Source organism: Apostichopus japonicus, chromosome 4, assembly GCF_037975245.1.
Source record: "Apostichopus japonicus isolate 1M-3 chromosome 4, ASM3797524v1, whole genome shotgun sequence".
Taxonomy (NCBI): Eukaryota; Metazoa; Echinodermata; class Holothuroidea; order Aspidochirotida; family Stichopodidae; genus Apostichopus; species Apostichopus japonicus.
The window spans coordinates 27,128,324-27,156,233 of record NC_092564.1 but is presented as its reverse complement, the minus strand read 5'-3'; the positions used below and the strand labels follow the sequence as shown (position 1 = coordinate 27,156,233).

Genomic DNA, 27,910 nt, shown 5'->3' with positions numbered 1-27,910 from the left:
AGTCTGAGATGGCACCATCCAAAAACATTTTCTTTAAACAGTATTTGTTGTTGTTTAATCTGAAGTTAGCTGCCGAGCTAACAACTCATTTTGAGCCTTTCATTGGAACACCAGTGGATGGTCTATAATGAAGTCATGATAACTTTAAAATAACCCCTACTGTTCGCATTTGCTATGTAGAGTGATTGACACTAGAAAGCTAGATTACTGTATCACAAAGAAAATTCCTATGTAGACAATGTGAGGAAATTCAACGAGAGCTTTGCGATTGAAAAATCCTGTAATTCCTTTTGTTACAAGTCTCATGATGGTGCCGAATACTTGACCTTCTTTTTGGAAACTGTATGGCTGTATGATATCTGTTGATGGAATTGAACCATCTGCTGAATGAATTCTGCATCACCAGAACAGATTATATAATGGCCTAACAAGTTCCAAAAAGAAAAAAATCAATTTGGTCTATGTTTCTAGCACCTGGAACTTTAAAACTGAAGTCCAATTTTGGAGTTGAATGTCAAAGAACAAATCATACCTCAATACAATTGCCACACATACTGTAGGGAATGAAACTTTGGAGAACCATCAGCAGATGAATGTATGAATATGATGAATGTGGAGTAAGTCATGGATGTGGAGTAAGTCTCCACTATATGGAAAATACATTGCATTCCACACAGCCCACCTATTTTGAGAAGACTTCATCAGGGGAAGAATAATCTTGTGCAACCTGTAAAAATGTTTTTTTTTGCAGACAATGTTATTAATGGCACAATCAATTTACAACGAATATCATAACATGTACACGCCTATTGAAGTTCAATGAGTTTACACAGTTGGAGACCATTGCATTTCAATATCTCAATCAGACCTTTGTTAATTTGTTTGTCTTCAAATCTATCATATTTCTGAAATATCATGGGGAAGTAGGAATAATATCTTCTTGTTTGAACAAATGTAGGACTGGAGAAGAAACATTATATAGCCTAGACCAGGGTTGTCCAACCTACGGCCCGCGGGCCACAGTCCGACCCGCCTCAAGGCTGCGTCCGGCCCGCCAGAGATTATCTACGGTGCGAAATTTTAGTGAGCAGATATATTGATAACAATTTGAAGCTATATAATCATCATCCGAACCTTCTGCGTCCAAAAAACTGCATACAGGTCAGTTTTTGTGACACTCTCTCAGTGGAGGAGGGGGGAGGGGCGGGCGGTCCGTTCATCCGTTTTATCAGGACGGAAAATAAATCAGTACCATTAGGGCCTGACTTTAGAATTCGTACCATATGAATGTGAAAGCTTACTTCGAATCGGCAGAATAACAACTGTATAATCAGTGCGCTCTGCTCGCAGTGCTCACATTTTGTTGCCTTGGGCTTCGGGCAAAAAATCGAGCGTAGGCTAGGGTTCATGCGGCCCCCTCCTTCATCATAATCATTCCATGTGGCCCTCCTCTGCAAAAGGTTGGACAACCCTGGCCTAGACCTACCTGCCTGGAAGATCCACATGAATCTTCAACACGTCCCTCATCATGAGTTTGGTTTTCAGATAAATAGGTACAGGTGCCATACGAGCTGTAAACGTTAGGCCTTTGCCTATTTAATTATTAATATTAGGGCCTAGCCTACTCCAGTCTCACGTCTCAGTGTGTAACTGACTCATATGGACGAATTGTCAATTTGTCAAGTAACGCAATAACGTTATTTTGTGAAAATCCGACCACTTTTACCTGCTAGTCCTCAGCACAGTCACCGGGCACACATGCATTGCGTTCATATCAAAAATAGGAACTGAAGCCTTCACTTTGGTTGTTCAGCGTAATAAAGTGACTGTAACTAGTATAGGCCTTGGCTATTAGTACGTAATTCCATGTACACTACTGAAACCGGGATCGGCATAAGTTTACACAAGGGCGCAGACATGTTGTTTATCCAGGAAATGCCTGCGATTGGCTGAAACCCTAAATCTTTTCTGAGATCTATTTTGATTGGTGCTAACACTCTGTGACAACGTCGTAGTGCTGTACCATACCTTTCACGGCGTACCTTTCAAGATGGCGTCCACACCAGACAATAGCATCAAGAAAAAACTAGCAGATCTGCGTGTTGTAGATCTCAAAGCTGAGTTAGAAAACAGAGGTCTTGCAATGTCAGGTGTAAAGGCCATATTGGTGGAAAGATTGAGCAAGGTTGTTACTTTTGTGATATCGAATTTAATTAAAATATGAAACATGTTTTATCCTGCCGAGTCAGCTTGTGTTGCAGTTTCACGTAGGCCTAACCTAACTTAGCCTTCGTAGAAATAGTGCACTGGAAGGTTTAGTACAGGCATAGCCTATGTCTTCGGTAATTTCGGTATTTTACTAATTAATAATAAGCATTTTAACGTTATGTCTTCGGTATTTATAATTACTAACTAACATTTTAAGGCAGTGTTCTACGTATATGCACTGCAAATGCACTCATATTTTTCATAAAGGCGGGGGCCGTGTCATTTCGGCATAGCCTAGGGCTTACCAGTCAAAACGTCCCTTTACCAAAACGTCCCCGTACCAAAACGTCCCCGCTTTTGGTCAAAACGTCCCCGTTGGTCAAAACGTCCCTGTAAATCAAAACGTCCCCGTCTATCACATTCATTCATAGTTGTGAATATTTTTAATTTTAAGTTAAAATTTGGCTAAGTTACCGGCATGCAAGTTGGATTACAGGCGCTAAATAAATCATAAGGGACTATATCGTTTAATTATATTTGGTATGAAAAAGGTATACGCTATATGTTTTTCAGTGAATTAATGAATTAGGGAAAACAAAAAATATTATACAAGAGGAATTAAAAAAGAATTTGGATGCGTTTACTATACAATATATTTATATCTGTTAAAAACTGTGTTTTCAACCTAAACTATACTTATCCTTACTCTTTGATTTGAACTAAAAACATCCACAGTTGCATTCCAACTGATTATAAAAGCGGGGACGTTTTGACTCATGGGGACGTTTTGACTGCAGGGACGTTTTGGTAAAAAGCGGGGACGTTTTGGTCTTAAAAAAGCCGGGACGTTTTGGTAAAGGGACGTTTTGACTGGATACCAGCCTAGGCCTAGGTACTTTCCGCCATACATAAATATACTATACGAAATAGAAAAGTGCCATGTTACTTCCACGACGGTAAAGCACTTTTTCTTTATAGCGGGAAAGAGCAAATTATTGTAGGTAGGAGTAATGTTTGAGTAAATTAGAAATATATAGTAACAGTTTGTTAGGATGGGTCCTGAATTAAGGTTGAATGAGTGATTAGCATTGACATCGGAAGAAGAAATTCACAGTAAAGTGAGGCAAGGAACAAGAGTTTAGTTTGTATATTGCTTCGCTTCACTCTGGCCAACAAACTCGGCATTATTAATCGACACTCAGAATTGGTATTTAAAATAATAAGACATAATTTTTATATAGCGCCAAACAAACTATGAAACAATATAATAAACAATAAGCCTAATTTAATTCCATTTATGCAACCAACTATTATATGTCTGAATCAACCTGTACATTGAAAACTATCAATTCCCCAATCTGATCTTAACTACAATTCAGTCTATACAGCAAACCATCACATTTGAAGACGGTGTACTTATCCTTTCACGCATTTCAAAGAAAGTTTCACCGAAACATTCCTGTACACCAGTGTAAAATCCATTCCTGAAATGTACCTTTCAGCATAGGTTTGACTTTCTGCCATGGCCAAAGGATCAAAACCTATGGCGGAAAGGAATGGCGGCATGTACCTATGGTGGAATGGCACTAGATCCTAGTAAAGGCTATGGGCTAGGCCAGTAAGTTACAGTTAGGCCTAACACGTCTCAAACATAATAACTTTCATTCCCAACTGTGCCTCCAACCCCAGAACAGTGGCTCAGTCAAATTTTCATGTTTTTCTTAAGCTCCCACATAAGGTTGCATTGTTCATAAAGTAAAAGCAAGGACTTATATGTACTTGGTTCACTGTGACCCAGCCTCTTAGTTTTCAGTGATGTTTTCTTAACCGATATTCAAGGATACAGTTTTTCTCTGTACGAGGTACCTTCCACTGACAAAAAAGGAGCTTTCCACATCAAATTTGTCAGTGGAAAACAACGTTTTTGTCAGCTAAAAATACCGGTTTCTTGGAGGAGCAGAATGGCTTACTGCATGCCATTCTATATTTTGCATTGCAATACTGGATCTTTGTTTCTCTATTTTGTAAGATGTCCATGTGCTAGATGTGTAATAATTAAATGAGTGTAACATTTGGAAGATTGAGTAAAATTTGCGTGTCCAATATCTTAAGTCTGCCATAATTGACCCGTCCGTGCTACTGCTGATGACTATTGTTTGTAGTGGGTGTTAAAAACTAGATCATTGTGGATAGATTTAATGGGTTCAATCCCTGGCCAGATTAAATTAAGGTGGGTTATCACTCTGGAGAAGTCGATGGTTTTTCCCCTTCAAAAATCAATGCGGTCAAAATTGTAAAGATCCAAATGATCTAAAGCTGTAAAATGGATGGCCAGCCAGTGGCTTCTACCACATGCTTATGTGGCTGCTTAGCATCGTAAAGTAACTGCCTCTGGACGATTATTCAATTATTACTTTTGCACTTATCTCCTACCTTAATGATACTTGAGGGTGCCATGTGAAAGAACAAAATTAAGAGGCTTTAACAACAGTTCTAGTATTTAAGTCTTGTTTTCTTTCTTTTTTATGAAATTCTTTCCTTAACCAAACTAATAGAAACTATTTTCTTTATCTAGGCCCTTGAAGATGAAGGCTTTGCTGATGCAGAGGAGATTGTTATTGACAGCTCTACAACTCCTGCCAGTGTCAAAAGAAAAGGTAAATATTATAAAATTAAGGCATCCAAATTTTGTCCTTTTGCCAACTTTTTCAATCAAATTGACAGATAGGAGATTGATAACAAATTAAAACTGATGTTAAGCAGCTGAGGTCAGGTTACTGTCACTATGAATTAAGATAAAATGGTTCTTCAAGTCTTAACCCAGAGATGAACAATATTGAAATTGAGTGTATAAATATATGCATAATTTTGGTGTATACAGGGTGTATTTGGGATATTTTCTTTTTCTTTCTCCCGTCACTCCCATTTTGCATTCCTAACCAGTTGCAAGTGAGATTGTTTGGTGGTAGCCTTTAAAATTGTAACATTGTCTCAGGTGCTTTTTGGTAGCTTGTAGCCTTCTTAGGCACTTTTGGTGGCTTCGATAAATGCATCAATGACTATTCAATCATTCATCGGCATTGTTATGAACGCGAGTTTTTGCATTTGGGACGCCATATTTCAGCCAGGGACACAAAACCTTCAAATTTGCCTTGCACCCCTAAGGACACACATTTGGGGGGGGGGGGGGGTTGGGGGGAGGAGGAACAAACCCCAAGTACACACACTCACATTTGCACATATTTACCTTTGGTATCTAATCCTTCATTGTGTTTAATATAACAGTTAAGAAAGTGAAATTACTATAAGATAAGTTTAATGTTGTCATCGTATTTCTTCTTTTTGAACAGGAAGGATTGAAGAGAAGAAAATAGAGGTTAGTATGTACTTGGTGGTTGTTTACATTGCATCCATTTTGAACTAATGTCACTTTTGTTTCTCATTAAATAGTGAAATGAGTACAATTCTAAAACTTTCTCAAGACTGTTATACATCTTTTTGTGTCTGCTATGCCATACCAGGCAAACAATCACCTACAGTCCTTGTATCATGTGGATATATACTCTTGACCACAGTTTCATGGACAGTTACCAAAAACTAAAATGCATATCCAGTCAAAAACAGATTTTAAGACATTTAAATGGAAAAAAATTAATAATAATTTGACAAATGGCAAAATTGGGGGTTCAGTTTTAAAGTATTCTTTGGTAGGAAAGATCAAGAACTATAGCAAATGTCATTGAAAGACCAGTGATTGACCTGCACACTAGTGTGTAATCTCATGTTCTGCTATAAGTGCCTTTACATGTTAGCTGTTGTTGCCATATAAATTGGTTTGTAACAAAGGCATCAGTAAGTGTACTGAGCAAGTGTGTGTTGACTATTCTGAAAGTGTAGAATTTGGTCTCACCTGTCAAAACTCAGATTGGAATCCCATGCTTTGTTATTGACTTCTGAATAGAACAATTTCAATAAGATTCAAAGCTATTTGCATATTTCCTACTATCCAATTCAAGTACTAAAAGCATTCCTTGTAGTGTGTGACAATAGATAGGAATTCATCAGGTGGGGTCTGTGTAGTCAAAGTGCACAATGCCAGTTTGCATATATCTAACTAACTGATGTGCAGGCATATGTTAAAGGAGATACACAATTGAAATGAGAATTTACTCTTCATGCAGTAAGGCTTTGTAAGCTGTCAGCACTCTTGATGTTTCTGCTCTTAAGTTTGCAACACTTTCACTAGCTTACTGTGTCTTCTTTGTTGTGTGTGTGGGTTTTCTTGATAACATTGGGAAGTTATGACCTCTAAGGAGAAATCTACCTCAAATTTGAATGAAGAATGGCTGCTTGTAGAGGATGAACATAAAGTAAGCTTCTCGGAGGGTGTGAGAATTCAAATGCACTGAGCCTACTTTTGGAAGTGGAAAGAGATGCTATTAAGTATATAAAGCTAGTTTTCATGTTAAACCTTCAAATTCTATTGAAGCCTTTCTACGTATCCACTTTATGATTATTTTTAAAATTGTATTTAGTATTTTTGTTCTTGTTCCTGTTTGATTCCAATGAAAGGTAACTTCCACTATCCATTTATGGTTTAGCCAGGTGTTGTAACTATGGTCATTATAATGAAGGGTGACATGTGTATTATTGACTACATGTTATGTAAATATTTGCAGTCAGGAATTAGTTTTTGGCATACTGATAAATGCATACATACCTTTTTAACTGCAGGAGGATGAAGAACAAACTGAAGTTCCTATGGAAACAACTGAAGAGAACAAAGAAGCTGATAACATGGTCAAAGAAGAACCCAGTGACCCCAAAGAGACACCTGTAGCCAGTGAAGATGTGGTAATTAATACATTCCTGCATATAAATGTCACTTTAACATGAAGCAAGTTACTGTATATAAATGTCACTTTAACATGATGCAAGTTTGTTTAAAGTGGCCGTTGTTGTTTGCGAAGTCGCCTCATCCATGCTGCTGAAAATTGAAGTCAACTTGTCCTCCATTAAGTTTCCTGTACTTAATCTTTTGAGGTCAAACCAGAACCAAGTACTATAACTATTTCATGTCCAATGTTGTGTATGCCAGTATTATACAAACCAGAAACAAGTACTAAAACTATTTTATGTCCAATGCTGTGTATGCCACTATTATACTGTTGTGCTGCAACTCAGTTGTTTAAAAGCTGGCTTTTTTAAATCGTTCACTTTTGCTAGTATTTTTACATTTTGTTTTGTATAATTAAGGTTTCTTCTTTTATTTTTTCTGTTTTAAAGGTCATGAAGAAAGAAGAAGACAAAGGTACAGTATAATGCTCCAAGAAAAAAAGGGGGGTATCTTTGTCAATGGAACTGCATAGGACAGTAGTTCATACCCACAGTTGTTAGAAGCTGCAATGCAATGTCCATGGATGAAAAGGGTACCATCTATTACTTATGTAATTACGTCGCTTATTCTGTGAATTGGGCAGTCACATTAGTGACTTTTGGAAGTGAATGCAAATAGTGTGGATAGTGGAGGTGGTTGTGGAGTGGAGGGTGGACGGACGGGCTGGAGTGGAGGTAGTGGGAACGATAGAGAGGTGAGTGGGTAGGGAAGGCCAGAAAGCTGTTTCGTAATGCTTCTGAATCTCAGAATGGTACTCTTCTATAGTACTAAGCCTATGAGTGGCTTCCCACTCTAACATAGTTAACCATCGTCTAGGCCAGGGAATAGAGAGTGGTCAGAGTTGCCTACATAACCTTCAGCAAGTGAGGATGGATGGATGGATGGTCGAATGGATGAACCCCAGAAGTAGAAGACACGGTTGCCTGCAGGGATGGATATAGCTACTGCACCATTATTTCCTACTGTCAGATGAAAGGATGAAGGAAGCTGGAGACAGACAGTATGGTTACAAGCTCTGTGATGTGGTTCTCAACTGTACAGTCTCTAGTGACTATTTGAAATTCATAACCTCGAGATGGTGTCCATTATTGAGTAAATGAACTTAGTCTTTTGCCAGTTTTGAGAGACGGGCTGCTCATTGCCAATTTATACTGACCAGACATCATCATGGAGGGATCCATGGCCAGAAGTGAAATAATTTCTTAATCAACTCTAACTACAATTGCTGCTGGAGAATGTTTCAAGATCTCAAGAAGCATTGAAGATGGTTTGCAGACTATTTGAAATTCATAACCCGAGATGGTGTTCATTATTGAGTGAACTAACTTACTCTTTTGCCATTTTTGAGAGACGGGCTGCTCTTTTTCAGTGTATACTAACCAATCATCATCATGGAGGGATCCATGGCCAGAAGTAAAATTTCTCAATCAACTACAACTTTATCAACTGCAATTGCTGCTGGAGAAAGTTTCAAGATCAAGAAACTCTTGAGTATTGGATGAGATAACCACCTTGGAACATTGATTGTTGCATATGTACCACCTGATTACACCAGAAGCCACAGATCTCATTGAAAGTGGGAGGAGTACAACTGGACTTTACCATGGAATGGCTTTTCTTTAGTCTGAGGAGAGCAAATGAAACATTGCTGGTAGGAGTGTGCAGTACTCACCAACGACCATCCACCACACAGCTTAATGCCCTGCATCATCAAGTGGAACAGTAGAAATCCATTACTGAGATGAAGACTGGACCAGAAGTTAACAATCCTCTTCCCTTCGCATGAGAATACCACAATGATCTATATGGTAACGAATGGTAAAACTCTGACCACTTCTCTAGAGCCATTAGACATGTATCAAACCCACGTCATTGCTATGTTTCAAAAATTAATATGCAAAGTAATTGTATTCTATGAGCTTTCCTATCTAGACCTGATGGCTAACTTGAAAGGTAATTTTGACAATGATGTATCTAAATACTACACCACTCTACAGAGGATGAGACCAAGGGAGGAGACACAGAGAAGATGGAGGTTGAAGGTAAGGAAGTCGATAGGACTCCAAAGAGTAAGTTGAGAAGTCCTCAAACCAAAGAGGTCCAAAAGGATCCTACCCCTAAGCTCGGTGAGACAGAGAAGGCAGATGACGGGGAATCTTTGGAAGTCTACGTAGATGAACCTTCCCTCTTGGAGCTTGATGCAGAGTTGACTGGAATGGACCAACTGATACCCGGACTAGGACCTGACCCAGAACCCGAGCCTAACGCTAAGGCCCAAGAAGAGACCAATGTGAGCGTTGAGAAAGTGAAAGAAGAGGACCAGCAACAGTCCGCACATGAAAAAGTAGACTCAAAGGATATAGAGAAGGATGCCAAGAGCACTGCCAAGGAGAATGGGAAGGCTGATTCCAAACTTGGAGATAAGAAACCGGAAGAAAAATCATCTTCGACCTCGGAGAAGAAATCGCCATCCAACAGTAGTTCCTCTACTAGGAGAAGGTTTGTGTCTCTTTAATGTACTTTACTTTCATTTCAGCTGCGTAATAAATCAACACTCCCCCCGTATTACTGTGTTTTGAAATCTGGTTTCTTTATTATTAATTGATGTTTTTTCTTTTGGACTTTCTTGTGGAGTTTGTTGATTCTGAAAGTTTTTGGATTTATTCCGATGGTTAAGGAAGAGGCAATTTGGAGGAATATGGTGAGGGCACAATGAGGGGGGGGTGGGGACTGGCTGGTCACTTTCATGGAGTACATCACAGATTAGGAAGGTGGCTAGAGGAGTTGTCTCTCAATTAAATCCTGTACACCATCATGAAGATTGCACAGATGTCACCATTGCCTTCCACCTGTTCTGAAATGGTTGAGCGGAACAGACAAGAGCCCCCAGTGAAGATACCAAAGTGAGGACAACGCTTTCTATCATCATCGTCACTTTGGTTCTTGGTTTCAATGTGTTCCGAAGGAGCTGTCTCTCAGTCCCCGTGTCTAAGATGCCTTGATGAGCTGAGAATTGAGAACTAACTGTCATCTTAGATGGAATGGAAAGACTCTGTAGTCCATAATTCAGGGATCTTAGTCATTCATTTTGACAACGTTTTCTTCCTCTATTTTTCGTAATCTTTATTATTCAATGAAATGGAAAAGAAAGGATCTACAATCCAAGCACTCTATTTCTGGTGGTAGACTTGTGTCCAGTTTGGAGTTTAAAATTTTTTTTTTTTTTCAACTCTCTCTCTATTTCTTGGAAAGTGGTTTGAGTGATACTGAGACCAAATCAGTTGCCAGTTGACTATATGCAGTTCGCTAATAGAATTCCAGTCACCGGTGGGAAATTAAACACATGCCATGGATTTCAGTCAATAGTTTTGTTGTATGGCTTTGTTGCTCCAGGACATAGTGATATTTATAAACATGCTTCCATTTCATAAAAAGTGATGACTTACTGTTTATCTTCATAAATTTCTTTGCCTTGTAGCTCTGGTACTTCCTCGAGTAGGCCAACTTCAGCATCATCTTCAGATAAAGGTATGGTCACAGTTGCATCTCTAGTGGTAATGAATTACTAAGCCTGTTTTAGGTTGAAAGCACTTCACAAGCAGAGGATGTGGCTCTCCATGGTGCCTTCTGCTACCCCTAGGTCAAGATGTAATGCCTATCTTAACACGCTTCCTTGCTGAGCATGACTTGCTATCCCTATTTAGTGAGGAAAGCAAACACTTCACAAGCAGTGAATTTGCCTCCGGTTGTGCCCCTAATGTATGATCTAATGGAATTTCAAGTGAGCTGCTGTATTTGGCCAGACATTTTTATTTTTGTTTTGTATTTTAGGCTATATTGAAGAGCTTTGTAAGTTAGTGAACCTAATCATTTTATTGATTTGATTTGTATCCCTGTTTTAGGCTGTAAATGTAAGTGTTCTTTACATTGTATTATAGTGAGGAGCTTTGTAAGTTAGTGAACCTAATCATTTTATTGCTTTGATTTGTATCTCTGTTTTAGGCTGTAAATGTAAGTGTTCTTTACACTGCTTTTAGTGAGGAGCTTTGTTATTTAGTGGAACTAATCCTCTTAGTGCTTTGATTTGTAGCCCTGATTTAGGTTGTAAATGTTGTTCACGGTGTATTTTAGGCCGTAAAGAGGAGATTCAGAAGCTAGCCCACTCCTTGATTTGTATCCTTGTTTTAGATTGTAAATTGGATTGTTCTTTAAATTGTATGTTAGGCTGTGGTGAGGAGCATCATAAGTATAGGGAACCTAAGCCTCTCCTTTGATTTGTATCCTTGATTAAGTTTGTAAATTGAATTGTTCTTTAAATTGTATTTTAGGCTGTAATGAGGGGCTTCATAAGTATAGGGAACCTAAGCCTCCCCTTTGATTTGTATCCTTGATTTAGGTTATAAATTGGATTGTTCTTTAAATTGTATTTCAGGCTTTAATGAGGAGCTTCATAAGTATAGGGAACCTAAGCCTCTCCTTTGATTTGTATGATTTATATCCATAGCTTGGGTTGTAAATTTGATTGTTCTTTGAATTGTATTTTAGGCTGTAGTGAGGGGCTTCATAAGTCTAGGGAACCTAAGCCTCTCCTTTGATTTGTATCCTTGATTAAGGTTGTAAATTGAACTGTTCTTTTAATTGAATTTTAGGCTTTAATGAGGAGCTTCATAAGTATAGGGAACCTAAGCCTCTCCTTTGATTTGTATGATTTATATCCATAGCTTGGGTTGTAAATTTGATTGTTCTTTGAATTGTATTTTCGTCTGTAGTGAGGAGCTTCATAAGTATAGGGAACCTAAGCCTCTCCTTTGATTTGTATGATTTATATCCATGGTTGAGGTTGCAAATTGGATTGTTCTTGAATTGTATTTTAGGCTGTAGTGAGGAGCTTCATAAGTATAGGGAACCTAAGCCTCTCCTTTGATTTGTATTATTTATATCCTTGATTTAGGTTGTAAATTTGATTGTTCTGTAAATTGTATTTTAGGCGGTAGTGAGGAGCTTCTTAAGTATAGGGAATCTAAGCCTCTCCTTTGATTTGTATGATATATATCCATGGCTTAGGTTGTAAATTTGATTGTTCTTTGAATTGTATTTTCGTCTGTAGTGAGGAGCTTCATAAGTATAGGGAACCTAAGCCTCTCCTTTGATTTGTATGATTTATATCCATGGTTTAGGCTGTCAATGTTGTTGTTCACTAGGCCCATCTAATCCTTCATTGTTGTCATCATAACAGATAGGAAGAGTTCATCATCGTCATCCTCCTCACGTCCTGGAAATAGCAGGAATCTCTGGGTCAGCAATTTATCGAAGAGTACAAGAGCTGCAGATTTAAAGGCTGCCTTCAGCAAGTATGGAAAGGTAGGTTCACTAGACATCCATGCTTTGAAGTTGAAGGATAAGTCAACAACCAGTAGTTCAAACCTGTCTTTCTGGAAATGTTAGAAATGTTCATTAGGCTAAGTCCCTTTTAGGTTAAGGATGTTCTTTGTGATGTATAGTACTTGAGTTATTAGAATTTATAGCACAATGGATTAACGTAAGCATTGAGGCCTATACTGATAAGCAGACAACCATTGTCAGTTTAAGCATTAGCATATTTGAAAGGAGAAAATCTTGAAACCCAGGATAGCTGTAGAAATATTACCAGCTCTCAAATTTTCATTTTCTGAGGACTTTTGACATATCAAGAATAATCTTCTATCAAAAGTTATCCTTTAAATCTCATTGCAAGGCAGCATCGTCTGTTCATATTTCATTCCAAATAATCGATACCTTTGGTTTGTTCTTTTGAATTGCATGATATTAAGTTATTTTTCAGTGCATTAAGTACAAGAATATGAAGATCAGTCAACTGGTACAAAATTGCTGCAAGCATTATTCAACACAACAGTGATTATGCTTGAATGTGTTGGAAATCACGTCATGTTATATATTGATGGTTTTGTCCTTTCTTCGTGTGACTTGTTGTGATTATAGAGCCTTATTATTGCCACCTTTTCCAGGTTGTTGGAGCTAAGATAGTGACCAATGCCAGAAGCCCAGGCGCTCAGTGTTATGGCTTTGTCACTATGTCGTCAAGTTCCGAGGCAGCTAAAGCCATCAACCATTTGCACAGAACAGAGCTCCATGGACGTACTATTCATGTAGAGTGGGTAAGGATCCATTCTTTTGTAGCCTGATACCTAAATGTACTTGAAAAATCTGTCGGAGATTCCAGGATTCTTTGGAGACAAAAAGAACCAGCACTAACCCCCCATTCACATATGCCAGTTCATTTTAGAGGCTTTGAAAGATGTAGCAATGACTACTTATTTGTATATATCAATTACCAGGAAAGTAAGGATTAAGTTAATAAGGATCTAGTAAGCCTGCATTTGATAACATTAACTTATAGTATTCATTTCTGATACTTCAGGCTGGCTCAGATCCCGTACCAAGCGCATCTCGCAAGCCTGGTGGCAGCAGTAGTGCCACAGTTTCATCATCATCAGCATCATCAGCAGACAAAAAGTCATCTTCCACCGAGAAGAACGAAGAGAAAAAGGATCCCAAGAAAGAAGAGAAAAAAGACCCAAAGAAAGACGACCGAGATGACAAAAGTAGGACAACATCAACCAGCAACGGCAGCAGTAACAACAACAGTGGTAGTAGTAGTAGTAAAACAGATGCCAGCAAAAAGAGCAATGAACCTGCAACTAAACGAGAAGACAAACCACCTCAGAAAAGCAGTTCCTCTGAGCCCAAGAAAGAGGATGACAAGTCAAAAAGAGCAGCAAGTAAAGGTTAGCTTCTATTGTGACTGTGTTTTTACTCTCATTAACGGCCATTGCAAACCAGACTTGTTCTTCTCATTGGAAGAGCAAGATGTTCAGTTCCTGGAAGGGCGCATTCCTCGTCAACTTGGCAATCCTTGAAAGTGTATAGTCATGTATGCTTGTAATGGTAACATGGTTTTAATTCATGTTTCACTGCCCATCACATTCACTTGAGGTACAATGCTCTGCAACCATCCTAATGAATGTTTTCTTTCGATCCAAAGAGGTTTAATAAATTGTAGGTGAACGTAAAACATGAGTAACAAGGACACCATCAGCCCCGATTCATTTATGCAAAGTAGGCTATGATAGTGTGGTGGGACTTTAAAATCTTGTGTGACATTTTTACCACCAAATTAGCATTGCCGCTCCATTTTCAGGTGGTAGGAGAACTGCATGTTACTAACATCTACTACTAGTTGAGCAAGCAAACAAGCAGTTACCTGTGTTTATAGTTCTGTACAATAGTTTCTATGATGAGCACATTTATCTTACAGATAATGGGCGTGTTAGTGTACATTGTTCATATTTTTCTTTCCTAATTTGTTTGCCCAGGAGTATGTGACCATGTTAATACTCTGACTAAATAGACTAAAGTATTGTTCGGTTGTGATTGCAACAGTCTGTTTAGTTGCCCTTCCAATGAGCTAGTACCACAACATTTACTAGCCAATGAAAGCTACTTTTCCCCCCCTTTTGAAGCAGCACTTGATTCAGATTGTAATTTTCCCATTTCTTACTTCTTCCTCTTCTTAGGGAAATCCCCATCATCGAGTAAAACAACTGAGAAAAGCTTGACGACATCCAAGAAAGAACCCAACAAATCTGACAAGAAGGACTCCGATAAAAAGGATGTTGTATCATTGGAGAAGATACAAGAGAAGAGGGATAAAGAAAGGCTTCGACAAAGGGAGAGAGAGATGAGGGACATTGAACGGCGAAGGGAGAGAGAGCGTGAACGAGAACGCGAGCGACAGATGACTCTGAGGAGGGAGAGAGAGTTGGTGAGGCGTAGAACCAGAGAGGAAGAGGACAGACTTAGAAGAGAAAGAGAACAACTCCAGCTGGAGAGAATGCGCCTAGAAGAAGAGCGTCTGGAGAGGGAGCGGCTTCACAGAGAGAGGTTGCAACTTCAGCAAGAGAGGCAACGAGAGCAGGAGAGATTGGACAGGGAACGAGCCTTGGGGATGCAAGTACGTATTGAACAGGAACATGTCAGGGCCTTGAAGAGAACCCTGGAGACCCGAGGTCTACCCATGCATGAAATGGATCCTTACCTTACAGATCAGAAACGTCGCCTTGCCATGGAAAGTGGAATCATGCCCCCGCCTGGATTAGTGCCTCAAATTGATAGCAGATCCATCGTAGACAATCCGGGAAGGAATGATGACAGAAGGGGCAATCGGAGAGACGAGACCAGGTTTAGAGACGACCGACGTAATGATACACGAAGAGATGGACAAAGGAGGGATGACAGGACTGCTAGAGATGCTCCAAAAAGAGCAGCAGCAGCAGACACCACACGAAGGGACGAACCGCAAAGGAGAGTAGAGCGAAGAACTGAGGAGACACGAAGGGAACCGGCAGCCAGAAGAAGGGAATCCCCAAGAAGAGAAAATCAGACTAGGAGAGAAGAAGCTCCTCCTCGTAGGGAAGCATCCAGAAGGGAGGAGCCTGTAAGACGGCCAGACCCACCCAGACGTATACAAGAGGTCAGCAGAGAACCTGTTAGACCAAGGAATGATGCTACAGCAAGAGTTACATCTCCAAGACGAGAGCGAACTGATGTGAGAGCCAGGGAACCAGACCGTAGAGTAGATGTGTCTGATCGGAGTGACAGGTTCATTGATCAGGGGCGAGGAAGAAGTGACTATGGGAATCGTGGAGGTGAAACATTCAGGGACAGGGGCCTGGATAAATCAAGGGATCTCGGAAGAAGCCTGACCAGTGATACCGGTGGAAGGGATCGCTCCAGTGGTTTGAGTCGAGACCAAAGAGATTGGAAAGAAAGAGAGTCTGTCTCTCAGACAGACCGGAGGCAGACGTCTGGAGACTGGAAAACGCCTTCAGGTGATAGACGTATCGAAGTGAGAAACATGGATAGATCTTCACGCGACATGACTGACCACAGATCAACGTACAGCAGAGACACTAGACAGACAGACTTTACCTCTCAACCTTCCGGAGGAAGAGATAGCAGCTCTTGGCAAGGAAGCAGAGGTGAATCTAGACCAATACTATCAGATGGAAGGTCTCTGGGTCATTCTGATAATCGTAATCAGGGCCTTGGGTCCTCTCTGATAGGAAGCGGAGGTAGCAGTCGTCCAGACGGCAACAGCTGGAGCCAAGGTGGCATTGATTCTTCTTTCAGTCGTCAAGGAGACCGATGGGGAGGATCAAGTGGTGGCTCCTCCTTAGGTCTGGGAGGAAATCTGGGGATGTCAGGTTTGTCACAGACAACTCCGCTAGGTAATTCCATTATCGGCAGTCAAGCACCATCTGGGGGATTCATGGGGGGTATCGGATCCTCTGGACCGTCTGGTCTTCCAACCAGCATTGGAACTGGCAGCAGTTTCATGTCAAGCCCAATGACACAGAGTATATCAAGTGGCATTGGTAATAGCTCGTTTGGACTAGACAGGCGACCAATACAGAGTGACAACCGATTTGGTGGTTTACCTCGCTACTAATTTGATTGACCCCCACATTTTAAGAGGACAGGAATAAACAATGATGTATGTTTCTGTTATTTGCAATTTTCCACTTGCCTAGTATTCCATAATCCATCAGTGATTGTAAAGGACTTTGAAGAGATGATGTTAAGTAGTGTCTGTGAAGCTGTCATGTGTGTCTAATCGATACTTTGTGGTGGAAGTAACATTCCATGTGTATGCTGTGTGAATGGACATTTCTAATCACAAATGAGAGTAGAGCTGTGCAAAAGGGGGAAAATGGGAATTACATGTATATATATATATCAAACATCTACATTTGAAAAGTCAGGTGGCTTGATTGAACCTGGTAAATAGTGACAGACCAATTTACTTGGGGTTAACCATGCATTTGGATTTTCAAGGAAATTTTTTGATCTTGCTATCTTAGCTGAGCAATCCGAGTGGAATAACAAAACTTTTTCAACAGAATTGGATTTTTGACGTCGTTTCAGCATAGTTGCCATATACAGTGTAAAGCATTATGTGATGGTCATAGGGCCGTTTCAGTTTTAAAATATCGCATTTGTATGTTAGATTGAGCTTTATAACCTTTCTTCCGGTACCATTGTCGTTAGAAGTACAAGCGCCCTGAAGGTACCTTTCAAAATCATATTTTATCACCAAAAGGGAGGGGGAAACCTCAACATGGACCCCTCACCTAGGTTATGACTTCTCGACCTTTCTTCAGATAAAACATTGTAACTCTAAAATCTAATAGGTAACTTTTCCGTCAGACAGAATAAGTATGCTGCTTTGTACAGGCTTGGCTGTTGTAACATGCTCTCATACTGCCACTAAGCAGTTTGTTTTATTTCTTTAGTTATTATGTAAATAAGGTAGGTAGGAGACTGTTTATACTCAGATTCATCCAATATATTGCTGGTGTGCCTGTTGCATGTTATTTTTGAATGTGGGTTTGAATCAGAAATTTGTAATGCACAGCCCAAAGTGATACTAGCATATAAAGTGCAAGTGGTGTTGAGATTGTGGATGCGGTGTCTGCAGATTGCAATTTTGTGATAACCTTTGATGCATTGTAATCAGCTCACATAAAGATTGTAGATGATTTTTAGCTAATGCACTTGTAACACACAATAGTATAAAAGTCATGATCGTTGCATTTTAATGAGTAGTTAATGGAACTGAATTACATTGGTTTTCAATGTCAATCATATTTTGTTTGTTTTCTCTGCTTTATCTGTCAAGTTTACTTGATTATCTATCTGATTAGGTTGCTGTTAAGGAGATGTGCATGACATACCTCTCAAAGTGACATGGAATTTCTGTAAATCACACTCAAATTTACCAAAGTTTTCAACAAACAGCTTTGATTTAATGTCGAAATTACACCACAAAAATACAGAATAAATCGAAAAATCGGCTGCGGAAGAAAACCTTGAAAACTAAATTTTTTGATAACCTTCGTAGTCGGATCATGTAAAGAGAGTAGATGGTTTTAGCTTATGCACTTTTATCACACTAAAGAAAGTTCTTTTATGTTATCATTGCCTTTTTTATAAGTTGATTGGACTGAATTATATTGCTTTAAATATCAATCTATTTTACTGTTGTCTTCTCTGCCTTATCTATCAAGCTTACTTGAAATAGCAAAGACATTTTTGATAGAATAGGTTGAATTTGGGTGATTTGGGGGTTTAAGTTGATGAAGCATAAAAATTGTCTTTCGTAGTTTTTATTTCCTACTTATGTTAAAACCACTCATGTTCCAATTGGCCAACAGAAGAAAAATATAATAACAACACATAAGCCTACCAAACTTTCCTAGAAGATAAATGTCTCTCCTATATAGAATATATCAGTCTGGCCTGGGCAAACATTGTTCAGATCATTAACTGGTAAGAATAGTTGCCCAGTTAACTGCACCTTTCTGTGGTAGGAAAAAATAATTCCTATGTTACATTGCAAGCCTCTAGCTACTGCTAGAACTGAGTAAGTACAGTTAGGATTGAGAGAAAATAAACAATCCACAAATTAAGGTTTTCTTCATATATTTAACAGCTCAACTAAATTACACAAGATACAATCATGTGAGGACTCCCATCTCAATTTGCACAAAGGTTTTGAGGTTCAAAGCTACAGAAGTAGCTACATGGTTGTATGGCCTGTCTGCCCTAGGTGGTGTATCTCACTGATCCGGTATCATTCATTCAGTGTATTTGTTATCCTGGTTCTCTCCATCACTGAGCTGGGTGTACAAGTCCATCCATCACATATTTGTATCTGGAAAGGAATGAAAAACACTCATCAATAATAATGAATTCAGCCGGAACGCATTTATGCTTCTTACACAAATACTATGGGTATTGAATAGGAGGGATGCTCAAATGAAAAGGAATGGGGTAGCATGATATTTGTATACACTCGCATCCTTCCATGATATTGAGATATATAGCATAGTTAGTGGGCAAATCCTCAACCATAACTATCTCCTGCTTCTCTCACTTCCCTGCCGAGTTTTACCGCTAGTACCCTTGGACTGGCCTTACAACAACAGCATCACAGTGTTTACTTCAACACAATAATGTGTCTTGAAGCTAGTACCTTTTTATATTACTTTAAGATCTAATATTTAACCTTCTGCTTGATCCTACTCAGCAATTGATTAACCACTTAATGCAGTTTACAGAAACATTTGTGTACACAAATTTCATGTACTTCATTAACATTGTCCAATTCAAAATCATTTGCAGAGTGACTTTGGTGGAATAAAGCTACAGATTACATTCTTGGCCCTAATTAGGAGCCTCATCTTTCCTTTGATAGCCGAATATGGCAGGGTAAAGTTTAAACTTTATTTTTCTCTGGTTGAACATTGCTACAAGTATTTCCTATGTCATGGTTGTCCAAACAGCAAATGACTACTACCTACACTGTACAAGCAATGTGTATGTTTGCTGAATTAAACACCAGCTTTAGGACGGTAGAAAATAACCTTCGAGTGGAGCATAGGCGTACTACTATATCTGTTGTACTTCAGGAGAAAGTGATGGAAGGCAGCACCAAATTATCAACGTACCAATTAAGGGGGTATTTTAGTTACAATACTGATTTTGAAGCAAACCGTTTGTAGGGCATTCTCCAAAGCTCAGTTTGGTTGTAGAAGAATTTTTTTATCTTCTCGGTTAAAAATTTGTCCGGAATGGCATCACCAGATTGTAGCAAATTCAACACCACAAAATATAGCACTAACAAAGATCAAAACACACACCTACCTTCAATAATTATAAAAGAATTCTTCAAACAAAAGCTATGACTATTTCTTCTTCAGTTGATGTCTGACAAGGACAAAGGGGGCGGCAAATCCAGATCCAAAGAAAACTGTCATTACAGCTAGCATGCGCCATTTGTTCTGAATTTGGAAAGGAACATTCTGAAAAGAAAAATGGTCACTGTAATATTGAAAATAGTAGTCAAAATTAAAAATAATAACCATGGCAGTCTTGTTAATGCAAGCTGTTAGCCGTTGGTTGCACACAGTGACACATACCATCTCAAAACACATTGTTATTTAATGAACATAAATTTATGTTACATACCATGAACATAGAAGCTATGTAGAGGAGTTTTATCTGAATGCCATCCAGGAGCTAAAGTGGTGATAATTCCCACATTTTATTTCAACATGTGTACATTATACTGGTTGCTGCAGTTTTGTTACACCCAAGCCTTTGTGTCCAGAAGGGGTTATGATAACAAACGCATGGTAACCTAGCCTATTTCCTGTCATTATTATGGCCGACACCAGACACATATGTTGTTTCCCTGGGTTCTAAGTGTTCAATTCCAAGAAAAGTGGCAATACTGCATGGCTTAAGTTAGGCATAGCCTTAATCGAGTTGGGATATCCTGTTAAAATGCATCAACTTGGGGTCTGATGCTCAGCAAAATGGTCTTCAAATCAGTGTGTACTAACTAGGGCTAGTCTAAAAAGAAGGATGGGGGTCTTAGCAAATTCCAAGCTGTAACTCTTCGGCAACACTTGAAAATAATACTAACTAGTACTACTAGTAATGTGCAACACTATACCAACTGTAGCCTTGTAGGCCTAACTTAGTACTTGCTGAACTTTAGTATATATAGTACAAGCCTACTTAACCAGGCTAGGCTCATCCTACCACGTTATTCAAGCGTTCGTTTGTGTGAACCTATCCTTTCTAAAAATACAGAACACTACGAATAATGAGCTGCTGTTGACTACAAGGTTCACATAACTACAACCAAGATATAAGCTTCCTTAAAATCTGGTGCCTTACACTTCCGACGCCTTCTCCATATCCAGCGGTTCTCGCCAGAGATGTTGAAAATGAACGGCGAATCAGAACGGTTGAAAGCCTTGTAAGTGCCATTTTTCTTCAAAACTTGCACGTACGGAAATGGGTGACCAAAACGCTAATCAACAGAATTGTGTCTCATGCAGTTCTGTCGTACGCATGGAACGCTGTAGCGAATTTCCACATGCAAAAATATTACGCCCTACTTCCAAACTGCGAAGTCTAGAATTATATTTAACTTCTTTTGTTTTACATTTCTCGTGAGCTGTAATAGTTGTATGTTAAGCAGCGACCTAAATACGCAGTACAAGAAAATTTCTTCATGATACGAGTAGGTATACGAAAAAACAAATGTTATTCAGTGTTTTCTGGGAGAGGACCCCAGACCCATCGTATACAAAAGTCTACTTGGAGTATCTGTCCCCTGATTTCTTTTCTGCAGTAGCCCATGTATTTCACCAAACTAAAATTCTAACCCACGAGATTTAAAACTAAAGGAGGTTTGGGAGAATCATTGGGTCTGGGAACTGTTATTTCCGGCGATCTGGGAGGTATATTTGCCATAAAAAAATCTTTGCACGCTACGCGCGAACCCGTGGTCGCGCTCCGCTTAAACTAGATAGTATCAGGGGGGCAGTCTGCCCCCTGCCCCCCGCCTCGTACGCCTATGATTGGGAATTAAAGTTGCTACGCGCCTGCACCCAAGTAAATGCCCCCCCCCCCTCAATATTTTAAACAAATCGCCGCCCCTGTGTGTACGTAATGTGTATATACCGATTTAATTTGACAAATCATCGATTTAGACTGGTATGTGTCGATTTAAATTGACATATACCGATTTATTTTACTTATCATCGATTTAAATTGGTATATGTCGATTTAAATCCCGCCATACCCCTGAGCAGGGTGAGTGTAACATCCACAGTGCTTGATTTCTGGAATACAATTTTTTCTCCGTGCAAGAATAAGACCAAAATACCGTAAATTTTTAATATTTCCGATCTTTTCCCATAATATGTTGTCAGTAAATGTTGTAGGGTCTATCTTAAAGACGAACTTCAGGTTCGAAATCGGACGGTAATTCTGTTGGTTGTTTTTATTCAAGTTTGTCTTCTTCAGAATGGGAACAACTTGAGCAGATTTCAAAGATTCCGGAATAACTCCAGTTGAAAGTGAGTAATTGACGATGCTCGTAATGTGTGGAAGCAGAGGATCCAACATGACTTTAGAACGTCCATAGGCAAGGGCGTAGGAACCGGGGGGCTGGGGGCGCCAGCCCCCCAGTGAAAAATGTGGAGGGGCGGAAGTATCATTCCGCCCCCCCCCCCCGATTCGCAAGTCAGAAAACCCCTTTTTCATTTTCAAATGAGAAAGAAATCTCATTTGGAGCACCAAATTGCATCTAAGGCCAGGTGAAAATACAAAATTAAGTTTACAATAAATTGGAGTGGGTGTTGAAGTGTGCTATATTGCACCAAATTGCATCTGAGGCCACCTGGAAATGCAAAAAAAATTCCAAATTCCTTAGACCCCTCCCCAGGCCGGCCATCAGTCTTCAGCCCCCCCCCCACTCAAAAGTACCTTCCTACGCCACTGTCCATAGGAATTGGGTCCAGAGAACAGGACGAAGAAGGCGATTTCATTATGAGCTTCCGAACTCTCTCATCGTCCACATGATCAAATGAAGTAAACGTGCTTTCACAATGAGCAGACACATCCACAGAAATATCCGGTGGCTTACGGTTGTCAAGTTTGTCACGGAGATTGCGGACTTTGTCAGTAAAGAACGCAGCAAATTCCTCAGCAAGTGATGCGTCCGAGACATGACCAGGTAAGGTATGAGAGCTAGATGGTTTGCACATGCGATCAATAAGCTGAAATAATTGCCGGTCACTGCAATTTTCGATTTGATCCCGATGAAGCGACTTAACAATTTGACATGCTCTGTTTAGCATTTGAAATTGTATAGACTAGGCCGGTACTAGCCACATTCTTGCCACGGCAGTCAAGCACTGGGCAGGAGAGTCGCAGGCTATTGCCCAGACATTTACCCCTCTCATGGGCTTCCTATGTAATACTTCCGTCACCTCTCCCATTGGTTGCAAAATTATAAGCAGAAAATTGCCTTTCTGATAAGTCCACCCCTATCAACTTGTATATGCAAACATATTTCACTCTATAAGCTTGCCTTGCCGCGCGGGCTTCACAAATTGTTCCTTTTATGGGAAGGATTTTCCTATCTCAAGTGAGACAGCAAAGATAGTGTCCCGTTTAAATATAATTTGAAGTTTGAATTCTGGAATAGCGCTCTCTTTTACGTACCATTTCCGTGTTTGCATCATAATGTTTTATATCTGAACTTAACAATTATCCATGATAGTTTTATCTGTGAAAGTATTAATGCTATCATGGTTTATCGATATTTAACTCTATGATTACCATGCAAAATCGGTACAAATGTTGAATACTCGAATTATTCCAGTTTCCCAGCAACGAAAACACAACAGCGTTGAAGACACCAACGATGGATTTTTTTATTTTAATTTCATATATCAAATCGTATTTTACTTGAGTTAGTTGTTATATGATGACATCCATAACTTCATAGAAACATGAAAATTATGGGTACCTTTATTCTTAAATTTGTACTGAAGGGGAAGAAACTGATCAAGATTATATAGTAAGTTTGGCTGTGGAATACAATTTTTTTTACCATGTTATGTCAAATTCCATTATATCCTGGTAACATTACTTATTTTTACATCAACCGTGTGATCGATCCCATGCAGCGGCTCAGGTATTGAAATTATAAAATTCATAACCCCGTAGTATCCACTGCTGTGACAGCCATTCTGTTTTGCCTAAATTGTGAGACAATTCCTTACGTAATAGCAGATATTTTCTTTCAAAAGGAAAGGCTTCGAAATGACTGTGACATCACATGAGAAACATGCAACTGTTGTCCGCGTAAGTTAAATTGCCATCAGTCACGGGTGTCCACGGAACCTTATTCAGGGAGAGTAGGAGGTGGAGGGGGGTTCAATAAGTGTGATTCACGTCGCGGTGCCATCTCGGTGTCATCAGGGAGCTGCTACTGCAGCTCCCTGGTGTCATCATAGAAGTACTATCCTGGTACTTTCAGAGTGACACCGTTATGACACAGGCTATGTATGGTAGCCTTGTACAAACTATTAGAAAAGAAGTTAAGATCAAATTTCTATTTATTAGAACACTATAGCCTTATTAAAAGCTACGATGTTTCATGTCTATATGATGGATAGAGAGGGACTGATGGTCCATGTCTGAACTTTGCAGTTAAAAAGTTTCCTAGGTTTACTGCTGGGTCAACCAACAAAGCTATAGTTGACCTTCTTGTAAACATATATGTCCGGATGATGAGCTTGGTAACCTATATTGCTATGCCCTCTGAACGGTAATACAATAATGTAACTCTACTATGTACAATTAACAAGCTTAACATGAATGTCCACAAGAAAAGTCATAATGAGTCATTATATTTAGACATGAAGGGATAAATGAATGAAAGAATGAACGAATGAAATAAAGACAGAATGAATGAATGAATGAATGAATGAATGCATGAATGAATGAATGAATGAATGAATGAATGAATGAATGAATGAATGAATGAATGAACGAACGAATGAAAGAAAGAAAGTTAAAACAGCTCCTCGTTGAACTAATTATTTTTGTAATGTATGTCAATTAACCTATTGGCAACTAAGGCATGATTCATGATTCATCTCCTACTCTATGGGGAAAAGGTTTTGGTGGGAGGGCCTAATGGGGGGGGGGGACAAGTTGCAATGAGGGGACTTTTGCCTTAGGGGAGAGTGGGGATGAAAGTCACTAGGGTTGGTTGTCACAAATGCGATTACAGGAAAACTACAAATGATATGGCAGGAGCGATGGTGGATTATTTTACCACTGGGGTAACTCGTTGATATGAAACAAAAACCCAGCCATCACGAACATGCGAAATGATGTTTCGAGATCATCAACAATTTCAGCCCTAAAAAACACAGATTTGCCCTGCTACGAAAAAAGTATAACAATGGTTTCTTCAATGATACTGGATGTGAAACCTATTGCATAATTACGTTAAAAGTGTCTTGAAACTACACCTTATTAGTCGAGCTTGTGACATGTAGTGATTCTGCGTATTAGGTACCAACTATATAAAAAGTGTGTCGGGGAAGGTTGTCACATTGTGTATGCAGTTGTGACAACCTGCCCCGCGGGTGTGACAACCTGCCCCAAATCAATACTACAAATGTAGGACATTGTTTTAGGCATAGGCTAGGTCCATATGCTGATTTCCCATCGCCATTCCCAGTATAGGCCCAAACTCATGCCATGTGACAACCTGCCTGAAGCACGGGGCAGGTTGTCACAACAATTTTTTGAAGAAAACTGACCCGTATTTCAGAATTACAATCACTTATGCCCCGACAATTGTGTTGAAAAGTAAGTTCCCATCATGGTGTATTTGAAGATATATTTCGATCTGGCATACCATCTGTAAACTTGGAGTTATAACCAAAAACAATTTTTTTGTGACTTTCATCCCCCTTCTCCCCTACAGTTTGGGCACTATAGTCACTTCACTATTCCGAACTATCTTGTGAGGTAGTAACTAACAGCATCATTGATATACACATGGATTATAATAAAGATATACTTCCACTCATACAACTGCAGAACTCATTCGTTTACTATTCACTCTAGGGTATGTTCGAAGTACACTTGAATCATTCATGTTTTCTCAACATCACTATAATTATATAGCTATTTATAAGTAATCGGTTAGCAAAGAAAATTTATTCTCTCGATTCTGCGAAAAAGGTACTTAATGGCACCGTACGCACTTCGGTGTTCGTATTTTAATCGACTATTAATTAAAAGAATGTCAAAGACTACGTCTAGTCTCTGATAGCGTAACTGGAAATGGCATTTAAGCAGTTCCGTATTATACCAACTTTTTTATTATTATCTTGAGCCTGTTCCATTGTGCGGGGTGTAAGGTACAGTGTGTATTGATTTACCTTGACTGGGGGATTATCACTCCTGCAAGCTGCACGTCACACACAGCGTTGTCAGATAAGTTTTGAAATCTATTTGATGTATTGAAATCACCTCGGAGGATTAACTGAGCGGAATTGGTAAGGGTATATGCCTCTTCTTCTATTTTTATGCAGCCAAACAATCATTCTTTTGGATCTATGATGACATTGACTAAATTTGTAGTGGTGAACCTTTGAGAGCATATATGATATATCCATACCAACTTTGAATGCGTGAGTTCAACTTTTTGGAGTTTAGCCTAGGCTCTCGTCTGAGAGCAGTTTCTGTAGTTAGGCCTAACTTAGAACTTTGTTCGGTCACTTTGCAAAGTTGAAAATGCTACTGTCCCTAACGTTAGGCCCGACGCATTTGTAGTTGTTGTCATAGCTTTTTGTCATTTGAATTGTGCTACATGTAATGTTGAGCAAGCAGTGTTTACAGGACTTGTGGTTAGCAAGGTATGGTCAACCTAATTGTACAACAAGTTGAATAATACTGCTTGGGCCCTTGGTTAGGCATATGTTGCTGATATGGCCTAACTTAGCCTAGGGCCTGTGGTGATTTAATTCATGGCCTAGGCTGGTAACAACAATATTATTCAGCTTAACCTAACCTGTGTTAATATTGAACAAGTTAATTAACAATCATGTACAGTAAGTATCCTAAATAGTAGGTACAATATCAGGTCCTAGTCGGGCAGATTCTTTCTTTTCAAAGTAGCATTATTTCCAAAATGACATTTCTGAATTCTTCTTATTCTATTTGGGGGATCTCCATGATTTATTATACCACAGAAAGACTGTTATGATATCACTGAGCCAAGTGTGCTTCAGTTTCTTATGATTTTCTTTCTTTATTACAATTTTTATTTTCTGAAATAGAGATGGGTGTTGAAGATGTTGAATCTAAAATATTAGCATACTGTAATGGCATTATTTTCACTGTCAACATTCTACCTTTCAAAAAAGAAAAACGAGGAAAAATTCAAAAGGTTTGCCGATCCTATCAACACTATGACATCACAGCTGCACAAAATGACAGCTACCAGATGTAACTCCAAAACTTGGATATATCTCACAAATGGTTCCCAAGATGTTTTCTCAGAGCTCTGTTTTGGAGAGTTGCTTTCATGATGATCGCTTATCATATTATCAATCAAAGATGTTGGTTGGGTGTGTATCCCCTTTAAGATATAGTCTGGATTACATGTTTCCTTTGGAGATAGAGACATGAATACAAACACTTGTGTACTGGTTAGAGTTATCCATGGTCACAAACAAGCTTTACACAGACAGATGAGCCTGTAATTTCAGGCTGTACAGATGTGCAGTATGTATAGCAATCATTAACTTGAATTTGCATACAGACTTTGATCAAAGTTCATCTCCCATGTATCACGCTTTGGCAGTAGTGAATGTTGAAATATGAGATCAGTGGAAATTCAAATCTGAAGATCTTTTCCTCTCGATGGAAAAGAATCCGTAGGAATATTGAGCATTGACAGTCTGGTACTGCAAAGTTCTGTAACCATAGAAACTAGGGTTATAATTTTCAGTTTGAGTGTGATAGCAGTAATCGACCGCAGAGTCGGTTGTTGGAGATCTAGCAAGTCAGGTTTGTGTCCACATATTAAGTGCCACACACCTATATCTGAATTGGTCCGAAACTAGTGTTTTGCCCATGGTACGTCTTTAAGATAATTGGAATCAGCCCTGTTGTTAGGGACAACAAAAAAAGAAAGACTGTAAGTGGCCCTGAATATTGAAACATAGATCTGTGATTACCTTGATGTGTAGAAAACACCTCCTGGAGAGTTACAACATAATTCTTTCATGATCGTGAGAATCTTCCTTGGTGTATTTTCTTCAACATCATTTATGGTCTGCAGCTTCTTCT

At 39.2% G+C, this 27,910-nt stretch overlaps 2 protein-coding genes and 1 long non-coding RNA gene across 9 annotated transcripts in view; 2 read left to right on the top strand and 1 right to left on the bottom strand.

The window, feature by feature from the left end:
* The first annotated feature begins 2,021 nt into the window (after window positions 1-2,021).
* On the top strand, window positions 2,022-17,806 carry LOC139967004 (uncharacterized). Of its 2 annotated transcripts, XM_071970586.1 has the most exons (11): window positions 2,022-2,185; window positions 4,784-4,865; window positions 5,559-5,584; window positions 6,943-7,062; window positions 7,495-7,519; window positions 9,103-9,604; window positions 10,584-10,633; window positions 12,342-12,466; window positions 13,111-13,260; window positions 13,524-13,890; window positions 14,680-17,806. In XM_071970586.1, exons 1-11 carry the CDS (start codon window positions 2,051-2,053, stop codon window positions 16,611-16,613), a joined length of 3,516 nt encoding a protein of 1,171 aa, XP_071826687.1. In that variant the 5' UTR covers window positions 2,022-2,050; the 3' UTR covers window positions 16,614-17,806. The 2 variants fall into 2 exon arrangements, with proteins under 2 accessions (XP_071826687.1, XP_071826688.1); XM_071970587.1 differs by lacking the exons at window positions 2,022-2,185; window positions 4,784-4,865; window positions 5,559-5,584 and adding an exon at window positions 6,398-6,578.
* A 2,061-nt stretch (window positions 17,807-19,867) lies between these two features.
* LOC139967012 (uncharacterized) lies at window positions 19,868-21,497 on the bottom strand. The gene is made up of 2 exons (XR_011792819.1): window positions 20,912-21,497; window positions 19,868-20,028 (listed from the first exon to the last, which is right to left on the bottom strand). It is a non-coding gene; the product is annotated as an uncharacterized lncRNA (long non-coding RNA).
* Window positions 21,498-25,958: 4,461 nt separating this feature from the next.
* LOC139966999 (uncharacterized) overlaps window positions 25,959-27,910 on the top strand; it is a 52,284-nt gene continuing 50,332 nt past the window's right edge. For 3 of the 6 annotated variants that reach the window (XM_071970562.1, XM_071970556.1, XM_071970559.1), the window contains exon 1: window positions 26,107-26,247. The gene's annotated coding sequence lies outside the window, so the exon portion shown is untranslated. Of the gene's footprint in view, window positions 26,248-27,910 lie in introns of all 6 variants that reach the window. The other 3 variants (XM_071970561.1, XM_071970558.1, XM_071970560.1) reach the window with 2 other exon arrangements.

Bases quoted from the DNA above. Each gene is read 5' to 3' on its own strand.
- LOC139967004 (XM_071970586.1), top strand. From the start codon at position 2,051: ATGGCGTCCACACCAGACAATAGCATCAAGAAAAAACTAGCAGATCTG. The intron at 7,063-7,494 runs GTAATTAATACA...TCTGTTTTAAAG, and splicing joins CTGTAGCCAGTGAAGATGTG to GTCATGAAGAAAGAAGAAGA. The intron at 10,634-12,341 runs GTATGGTCACAG...TCATCATAACAG, and splicing joins AGCATCATCTTCAGATAAAG to ATAGGAAGAGTTCATCATCG.